This window comes from Octodon degus, unplaced genomic scaffold (genome assembly GCF_000260255.1).
Source record: "Octodon degus isolate 3935 unplaced genomic scaffold, OctDeg1.0 scaffold00017, whole genome shotgun sequence".
NCBI lineage: Eukaryota > Metazoa > Chordata > Mammalia > Rodentia > Octodontidae > Octodon > Octodon degus.
In genome coordinates this window covers 19,354,174-19,364,530 of record NW_004524593.1, presented here as the reverse complement: position 1 = coordinate 19,364,530, position 10,357 = coordinate 19,354,174, and the positions used below count along the sequence as shown (strand labels likewise).

The following is a 10,357-nucleotide window of genomic DNA, read 5'->3' as shown; positions in this document are numbered from 1 at the left end:
AGACAGACAGACAGACAGACAGACAGACAGACAGACACAGACACAGACTGTAGGAATAGGGCAAGGCTGCTTGTCAGCCAAGAAGTGGAACCCAGGACTCCAGGTACTGTGGCCTGCTATTTCACAGTCATGTCACATAGTAACTCTATTTTCACATTGTGTGTTCTTTTAATTTCTAAAACAAAGCAGTAAAATGAAAGAAGAAAAAGGGTCCTATTAACATGAGGGTTTTTTTCTTCTTCTTTTTTTGTACCAGGGATTGAACTCAGGACCCTGAACTTGCTAAGTAGCCGCTTATGTTGCTGAGCTATCTCCTGGTCTGTCTGTCTGTCTTTCTTTCTTTCTTTCTTTCTTTCTTTCTTTCTTTCTTTCTTTCTTTCTTTCTTTCTTTTTTTTTTCTCCCTGGTCTTTTGAATTCTCTATTTAAATCTTCTTTTCTGGGCTTTAGCTTACTTCCGGTCTGGGAAGTCTCCTGTTTGATGAGCCTATCTCTGATCTTTGCAGATTTGAATTAGCCTCTTGACCAGATAGATGTGTTACTAGGAACAGTAAACATCCAGAAAAATCTACTTAAATTATAAAATACACAAAACATGTGCACACACACACAAAACCTGTGGGCCGGGAGAGTAGATGCAACATTCGTAATCCAAGGACAATTTAACCAAGAAAAAGATGCTAAGATTATCTGCTTTCTTTGCCATTTGACTATGACTAAACTTAATAGGGTCATAAATTTCCATAACACCTAGCTGACTGACAAGGTTTAATAATTTTAATTTTTGTGCTAAAACTTTAAATCCCACAGGCACATACATTGTTTATATACTTTATTATGCTCCTGTTATATGATTTATTTTTCCTTACAGAGGCTGAGGTACTATTCTGAAAAATGACAATGGACTTTTACCCCTTTCTCAATCCAGGTGCTAACTACATTTAGTTTTCATTTTCATTTTATTTTTCTCAGTAATTTGGGTCATTTATATGCCTCATCCTCACAGAACAGGAGAACTGTACATTGCTTTTCATGCCTAATAAGTAATTTAATTAAAACTTGTCTCATCTGCTCTGAAAAATGAACCATATTTTAACAGGAAGATACCTCGGACCAAACCTGTAAGGAAGAAGAACTGGAGGCAGCTGTGAAGCACACAGGGTGAGAATCTCGCCAATAGCAAGCTGAGCCGGAGTCTTACCCAAGTTGTGACATCACAGCCACCAATTTCTCCGGATCGTGATGATTTTTCTCTAATCGCTGACGGGATTGCTTCCGCCTAAAACGATGAATGGGCCCTGGAGGAGGGCCAGGCGCCTGGACAAGACAGCACATTCTGATTACGACAAAACTGCTTTTGGGGAAACACCAAATGTTACAGAAAATGACCAGTTACAGAGACAAGTCGAAGAGCACAAAAGAAGTCATATCAGCGTAGGAAAGGCCTAGCTTTAGAAAAATATGTGTTTAAAATTGAATTCTGAATAATTTCAGCAGGCTGCAATCTCAGTGCATTGACAATGACATGAAAGTGTGGGCTGTTCATCCCAAACTCAGACAAGCTAACTGCTCAGTCTGGTAACAGCATCGCTGTTTCTAATGGGACTGATGGAAAGATGCAGCGCTGGTGGAAGGGGCGGGGAGGCGAGTTAGGCGGCTAGCAGCAGGATGCCCGAGCAACCTGCTTGGGTCACCCAGCGTCTGGGGCCGGGGCCCCTCCACCTTCTCCTGCACCCCAGGCCCCCTCCACGCGCTGGGGGGATGAACTGTCACAGAGGACTCTCAACGAGGGCTTTTGCCCTCCCCTGACCAGAACAAAGGCCCCGCACGTCCACTTCCCATGGCATTCTGACCATGTTGTCAACTCGCGAATTACTTAGAGATCCAAGAAAGGAGTTAGAAGACACTTCAAAAATTTTTGTCACATACTTATCTCTTTGCACGGCACACTCCTTTTAATTAAAAATAGCATGAAACATTTGGAACATTTGTTACTCATCCTTGTCTTTCAGCATAAATAATTTAGCAAGTAATTAGTTTGTCTTTGGGAAAAAAGATAACCATTCTAAATTATTATGATTAAGTAGAATAAAGTCAAGATGTTTTTAATTGGTATAGCAAAACAATTATTTCCTATCTGAATTTTTTTTTTTTTTTTTTTTTTGAACCGAGGATTGAACTCAGGTCCTTGTGCTTGCCAGGGAAGCGCTTATTCTACTGAGCCATCTCCTCAGTCTGAGTATTTGGTTTTAACACTTTACTCATATCTGAGTACATGAAAACCTCAAAAATGAAAGTACCAAGAAGTATTTTTAAAAAGTTAACTGCGATCCTATCACCAGAGAAGACTACCATTATTTTATATAAATGTATACATGATATATATTTAATATATAAACACACAAAAGTGTGTTTTATACACATATATGTACATATATTATACTCTTATGATATCAAATTGTACAGCCTATTTTTCTATTATTGCCTTTTCTTTCAAAGACATTGTAAGCATTTTTTTCAAATTCGTTGATCAAGATCGATGTTAACATTTTCAACATCTGTGTAGCATTGTGTTATGTTTTTCACTTAGCATATATTAATGAATGTTCAAGTTGCTTTCAATATTTCACTAGTATAAATGAGATTAATACATCTTGGAATTACAATCTGAAGTCAGGCACAAACACAAGACACTTTATTTAGTCTGTTTCATACTGTGGCTCACAAATACAAGATAAATGTCCCAGTGGGTAATGATACTTTATAAACATTTGAAGCAGCAATTCCACTTGGCATTATATATACATTTTCTGTTAGCTCAGAATATTTTATATTGCCCCTTATGTACTCCTTCACAGTAGTTAACAGATAAATACTGATGACTGTGTTTCACATATTAACTTCCAAGTCGAATTCTGTAGTTACCAGGGCAGCGCAGGGCACAGCCACACTCAGCCTAGGGAAGCGGGCTGTGCTTTTCCTCTTGGTTAATGGTTTGGGAGAACACTCAGGAATTGAAGTGACTGTGATTTCTTGTTCCTGCCATTCCAACTGCTGGAACCTTTGTTGATTTCATCTAATACCCCCTTTAAATTTGACTACTTTTTTTTTTTTTTTTTTTTTTTCCATAGAGCCCGGGATTGAACTCAGGCCCTTGCCCTTGCCAGGCAAGCTTATTCAACTGAGCTAGCTCCTTGGCCACCAAAATACTTTCTGTGAGTCTCATGTCAGTGATAAGACTGGCCCCCCCAGGGCACGCTGAAATGACAACTGAGACTGGGCGTGGTGGTGCGCGCCTGTAATCCCAGCTTTTGGGAGGCTGTAAATAGGCGGATCACTATGAGTCCAATCTAGTAGTGAGACCCTGAATACCCTGTAGACCCTTCCCTAAAATACAAAGCAAACAAACAAAAGCTTCAGAAATTACAAACAGCATTCCTTAAGGTTCATTTTATTCTTGAATTTCATGTGGCCTCTTCATCTTTATCTATCCTGCAATCTTAGATAATCAGCGATCCTAGAATCCAATTTGTTGACATCTCATACTTCAAATAATGTGCATGTTGAAGGCAGTATAATAAATAGTGCTATATCAGCACAGTGCTGAGCATTCTAGTTTTCAGACATCACTGGTATGCTTTCTTTGTATTATATAAAGCTACTCATTGTATTCTTTAATTTAAACTAAAAATTGCTTCAGATTTTTGTCTGCTCTATTAATGTATTTATATATTTGGTCTGCTTGACACAGACTGTCAGTTGAACCCAGCATTTTGGAGAAGAGATTTGAAACATAAAACCTATTATTTTCAAATGTTGAAAACTGTTGTATGAGAGGAAAGGAGTTTATGGAGTCTAACTGGTTTCCGGTGCTTGACGGTTAAGCCAATTTCACGTGATTATTTATTTAACATATTTTGGAATGCTTCTTAACAAAAAGGCATACCTTTATACAATCTGTCCAGCTTTTGAATAAGATTTTCCATACTTTGAGAAGAGATCAAACGGTGGGAACACAGTCTGAAAATCCTAAGAGGAAAAAGATCAAAGATTACCATTGAGTTATTCATGATTTTGTCTTATTTTTAATCATTACTATTGAGATTATATTGAATTGCTAGAGAGACATAGTTTAACTGCACTCCAAATTCCCTATTAAAAATGCAAAACAGAGTTAGCTGGTCAACTTTAGAAGTCACACAGGTTGAAAGGCCGCGCAGCAGGCTTCCCGAAGCGCGGCTTGCTCTTTCCACGGGTGGCCGTGAGCACAGTCGAGTCTTACACAGCAAAGTGACTTTTCCTCTGGAACTTAGCCTCTATTCTTGGTTTTGGTTGTTGTGAATGTTCCAAATTGTAAGCCTGAAGGCATTCAGAAGCCAGCGTAGGCTTGTGGCGGTCGCACAGGCTGCCAGGCCTGCTTTGCAGGGGGACAAGGCCATACCTCTCTTAAATACTAGTGCGTAAAGTTTTGGCCTCCTTGTGAAGTGGGACCGTTATTCCCTCACATTAGCAACTTGGTGAAGAGCTGAGCGTAGCTGCCTTTTCATAAGCATCTACTCATACTTCATTTAATTTCCGAAATGGAGTAACAGTCAGAAATGCTTAAAAAATGTATTAAGAGGGAAGGAAAATATACTCGTTGGAAATCCAGCTGTACCTAAAGAAATGAAGAGTATCAGAGAAGGAATAAAGGTAAAATAAAACTTCTGTTTTCTTATGCTTATCTGACTCACAGATAACAGTTGCTGAAAATAACAGTAACAGCTCAGTTTTAAGTAACAACAACAGGGTGGCGGCGGTCACAGGTTGGGGAGGAGAGAAGTGAGGGTGGCACTGGTGTCTGTGGAGGAGCTGGGGAGAACCCGGGACTCACCTGTCAGCAGGTGCTGGAAGCAGATTTGGACTCACAGTGAAGTAAATCCCACTGCCTAGAGCAACTACTAAAAAAGTTGAGAAGAAGGATGACTGGCAAGCTGATAGCAGGGAGAAAGCGGAGTCGTATGCTATGCCTAATGGGAACCGCAGAGCCTAAGTGTGGGCAAGACAAAAGCAGAACCACAGGAAAGAGCAGCAAGGGTGAAATAACAATAAATATGAAAGATGTTCCTCCAACTTTAAATTTGTAAACAGTTTAAATATACCCAAAAAAGGGTGAAAGAGAAGAGCCGCCAGTACATCTATACAAATCCCACTTTAAATCTAAAGACCAGAGTGAAACTGAAGGGATAGAGATGCATGTGCTAGCCCTTCTCAAAGGAAAGCTGGACTCACTATATTAATCTCAGACAAAACAGACTTCAGAATAAGGAAAGTTGTAAGAGATACCCAGCGCCATTCCACAGTGAAGTGGTGACGGCCCCACGAGATACATCAGTGCTTACTGCGTATGTGCCTAGCAAGTGGGGGCCAAACCGATGAGACGAACGCCAGCAGGCCTGCCAGGAGGGGCCGATGTGCTTGCTGCTCACCGGAGACTGCAGCACTGCTATCATGAACTGGCAGGCCAGCACGGAGCAAATCGGCAAGGAGCAGCGCCGCCAACCAGATCTGTGGATCACGTTGTCCGCCTGCAGCAGAGTGGACACGGTTCTCAAATCCACCTGGAACATTCCCACGACAGACCACACCGTGTGCTACGACACACACCGTAAGCAATTTAAAATAGAAAGCATGCAAAGTGTGGCCTCCAACTACAACAGAATGAATTAGAAATCAGTAACAGAAGAAGAGATGGAACCTCTGTGCATGTTTAAACATTAAATAGCATAATTAAATAATACATGGGTCAAGGAAGTCTCAAAGAAATAAATAAAAAATAGCTTAAATAAGAATGACAAACCTTATCAACATTGTTTATTGAAGGCAGCAAAGGCAGTGCCTATGGAAAAATTTGTAGCACTGAATGAACTATAGAAAAGAATAAAAATCTAAAATCAATAGTCTCTACTTTAGGAAACTATAGAAAGGAAAATGTATTCTATCCAAATAAGAAGAAACAAAATACTAAAATCAGAGCCAAAAATCAATGAAATTGAAAATAGAAAACAAAAAAGATCAATAAAATCAAAGACTGCTTCCTTATAAAGATTAATGAAACTGATAAACTCATAAACCAAGCTCATCAAGACTAAAGAGGGAATATGCAAATGACTAATAGCAGAACAGCTCGGAGCTGGGCTCTACAAGCACAGGGGACGTTTCCTGACTCATTCCATTTCGTCATCTGCAGAATGGGGTTATCTATCGCTTGACATTGTGATGATTAAACTCCACAGAACATCTAGCTCTCAACCTTCTGATTTCCTCTCCTCCTTCAACAGTAAAGTCTATTCATATTCAGCATACTATGCTTGCTCAAAACTCAAAGCACGTAAATTCCATTTGTACTTAGACAAATTTCGAGCAATAGTATGGTGAAACATAACATCCTCATGAGTTAAACCATTTTGATTAAGAATCATGAGTACTGGGGCTAGGAAGATGGCGCGATGGAATAAGTGCTTTCCTGGCAAGTACAGGGCCTGAGTTTGATCCTTGGTACCGCAAAAAAAAAAAAAAAAAAAAAAAAAAATCATGAATATTGTATGTGATTATTCATTTATGTTAATTATATTTATATGATACTGTAGGACTCTAATGTGATACACACATAAATGAGATAAAAATAACAAAGTTTCTAATTCTTTTTATTTAATGCTATGGCTCTTCTTGTGTTCTCACCTCCGAACTCTGGCATTCCGAAGCGCCTCTGAACTCTGTACCAGCTGCATTTGTGTGCTCTATTGCTGTTTGGGCACTGACGGTGGGTCAGGCTCTATGCCAACATCCAACCAGTAGTAACTTAGTCCTGTCTAGTGTCACACAGTAATCTCTGTTGACAAAGACCGACTCTCCAAATTCCTACTGTGAAAGGAAATCTTTCAGAAAGTCTTTTCTACTTACAGCATTCATCTACGTTTACGCTCTTCCTTAGCCCTGGTCAGTCAATAACTGTAAGCTCTGCTGTAGGAAAAGTGGATGTCCCACTTACCTTTGGTTTGCAAAACAGTCTGTACTTGATTATATCTTTAAAATTTGCCTCTGACTAAAAACTGTCATCCTTCTGTGGCTGACTCCGAGCTCAAGAAAACTACCTCCTCACCTCTCGTCCACTGTCACTGTTGGGAGACAGATCTTCTGAAAAATAACCTCATCAAGGAAAAACACTGGGGATGGTAATTCTACATCCTGCCATACCCCTCGCTTGCCAGAGCAGACAGCTTTGCTGTTAGGATGGCCAGCCAAACACAGATAATCTACTGCCAAAATGAGCTCCTTGGGACAGTTTAGTAGTCCTTGGAAGCGAACGGCTCTTTGAGCTGGAGTGTAGCCCAGGGCCATTCTCAAACCCAAGTCAAAATGACAAAGAGCAAATTTCCTGGGCACTCGCCCCTACGTGTGAGATTACTTTAGGTTGGCAGCTGCACTGCTTATCCAGTTATTTAAGGCTTTTCACCTGATGTCACAATGGTGTCCTTACACAACAGCCTGCAGTGTGCGCGAGCTCTTAAAACAGCGTGGACAGCTCCAGGGTTAAAATGACAGCATGAAGACTGAAGGTATGCTTGTGGCGCACAGCCTAGAACGTTTTTATATATTCATTTAAAAAAAAATTGTAAACAAAATTTCTCTTAGAGTAGTAAGTGTTTTTGGATGTATGCTAAGTATTATTTTAATCGCAAACATTTCCTGAGTGAGACCTCAAGGATCGGAGTTCACGGGCAGGCTTAAAAAATCACCCAACATACCTCCTACAAGATCAGCTCTGCTTATGAAATTGAGAAAGAACCTGATAAGTCCTCTAGCCTCACTTGATCTTAGTTACTTGCTATTTGTTGACTTCAAAAATTACTAATTTTAGAGATCATACGGTTGAGCAAACTATTATTACCATCTCACTAGTTTTGCTGTAGAGAACTCTCTGGCACGTATTTGCCTACCTTTCAGGGCTTGACCACCTTGTCTGGCACCACCAGCTGTTCAGTTGGGCCAGCACAGGACACGGATTGCTGACCTGTGGGTGTTAGGGACACAGATTCCCCCTCCCTGAGGTCACGCTAACTCCATGTTCTGAACATACATCTTGTTATGAATTATGAAGACTGTACATGGGTAGATTGTAGGTTATTTCACCTCCAATAGCTCTGCCCTGTGCTGCAGACCACCCAGCTTCTGTGTACGCAGAGCCTACCCTAAGAGGGATCCATTCTGGACTTAGGTTTTTGGCCTCATGTGCGGCCAAACATGAAGAAATTTACTTTCTTGCAAAATTCGTTATTTCTGTACACGGCCCTACTGTGCAAGGGCACATGCCTGGTTCTGAGAGACTCAGATTACACACAGAAAGCAATAATGGCAAGTGCTCTATGATTTTGACAGAATAATACATAGGCAGTTACGTGAGTTGTACAGGTTATAGAAATTCTCAGTGTAATGTTTTTTGCAAGAAAGACAATGCTCAGACTCATAAGCAAATAGTCTATATTGGTGACTTAATGATGATCTCTTTGTAAGAATGGTCATCTCCAGTCCCGATTATTTATGGAGTCCTTATTTACAAATTTGCCTATTTGCTAAACTAGTTTGAATCTTCCCAAATCAACACCCACACAGTCACAGTAATTTGCAGTGTGGAGATCAAACCCAAAGTCGGGCTTCGAAAGCTTAGTACTTTGAACTGAAGGAAAGGGGCTCTGAGGCTAGATCTTCCTGACCTTCTCCTGATCCCCTTTCTCACTCATGCAGGCCACAGACACTAGAATTCGTCATAGCCAAGGCAGGTCATAGAAGCTACAGCCCCTCTGCCCCAAAGCCAGCCACAAAACCTAGAAATATCACTCTAACATCCCTCACCCTTGTGTGTAAGCACTGGCCTGGGAGGTTCCCTGCCCCGCCTGTCTGAAAGAACATCATAGACTCTTAGCTCAGAAGGTCCTTCCAATGCTTGAGGGGAGGGAGCGCCACACACTGGATCTCCCCACTCCACCCATTAGGAGCTGTCTGATTATGTTTCTACATGCTGTGCATTCTTTTTTCTTTTTTCTAATTTTAAAATGTATTTATTTGGTACAGGGTCTCACTGTGCAGCTCAGACTCATAGTGATCCTACTGTCTCAGACTGCCCAGCACTTGGATTACAGGTGTGAGCCACCAAGCCTGGTTTCAGTGGCTGGCTTGGCACAGGGCCCACACAGCCTGTGGTACTGGGGATGGAAAATGGGTCCTTGCACTTGCAGGCAGGTGTATACTGCTGAGCTATCTCTCCAACCACATGTAGTGCATTCTTAGATGACCTAATTATAAAAAGAATTATAAGCTTTGAAGTCTGTTTTAGCACTCACTGGCTCAGGGTTTTAGATGACTTTATAGAACATAACCATTGCAAATAATAACCACCTATCTAATATAGTCAGTTCCTTTTATGATAAGGACCACCGTGGGATGGGCTTGCACTTTCTACCACACACTATGGCTCCCAAGACACAGATATCACAGATACGGTGCCTTCTGGGAGATAAGTAATACTGAATAATCAAACAAATGGATAAGAAATAAATATGTCAGATAACTAAGCGATTCAGAATTCATGGGCAGACCGTAAACAATGTTGTGAATACTAACCATATGCAGGCTTCATATCCTTCTCCAAAATGCTTGCGGTCAGGAGTGATTAGTTTGTGTGTGTGTGAGAGTTGTTTTTGGAATAATTGCATATACATAAAGGAGCTTGGGTCTGGGACCAAGTCCAAACACAAAATTCAATTATGTTCAGACACACCTTGTACACATGGCCAAGTGTAATTTTATATAATCATTCTAAATAATTTTGAGCATGAAACAAAAGATTCATGGTATAGAATTTTCGACTGTGGCCTACTCAATGCACAGTGAGTCTTAGACTTGGAGGCGTTTCAGCCTTTGACTCTCCAGATGAGGGAGACTTCATCTGCAGATGCCATCACTCGAAATTTGGCTTAATGAGAGGAAATACTGATTCGGTATAACTGTGAGGCCAGTAATGTACCAGTGAAGCATTAGTAAACAGAATTCTCAGGATCATTTACTAAATCTAGATCTTCATACTACCCTCTGGAATCATCATGTTTATTGAGCTCCTCTCTGCTCTTTTTGCAGGATAGGCTTTTCTTCATTCATTTACGTAGGCTTTCTTCAAGTTTTATTAAGTGCCTACCTGGGCAAAGCATTATTCTAGACAATAAGGACTTAGTAATTAACAAGTCAGGTAAAAATTCCTACCTTCTAGTGGGGAAAAAAAGCCAAGAAGAACAATGAGAGAGAGGGAGGGAGGGAGGGAGGGAG

The 10,357-nt window shown here is 40.7% G+C and overlaps 1 protein-coding gene across 1 annotated transcript in view; it reads right to left on the bottom strand.

Moving 5' to 3' along the window:
- Window positions 1–10,357, bottom strand: part of Spata17 (spermatogenesis associated 17) — a 214,324-nt gene that overhangs the window by 18,827 nt on the left and 185,140 nt on the right. The window contains exon 10 of the mRNA XM_023710307.1: window positions 3,945–4,027. Coding sequence (XP_023566075.1) covers window positions 3,947–4,027 — 81 coding nt within the window. The 3' untranslated portion in view covers window positions 3,945–3,946. The remainder of the gene's footprint in view (window positions 1–3,944; window positions 4,028–10,357) is intronic.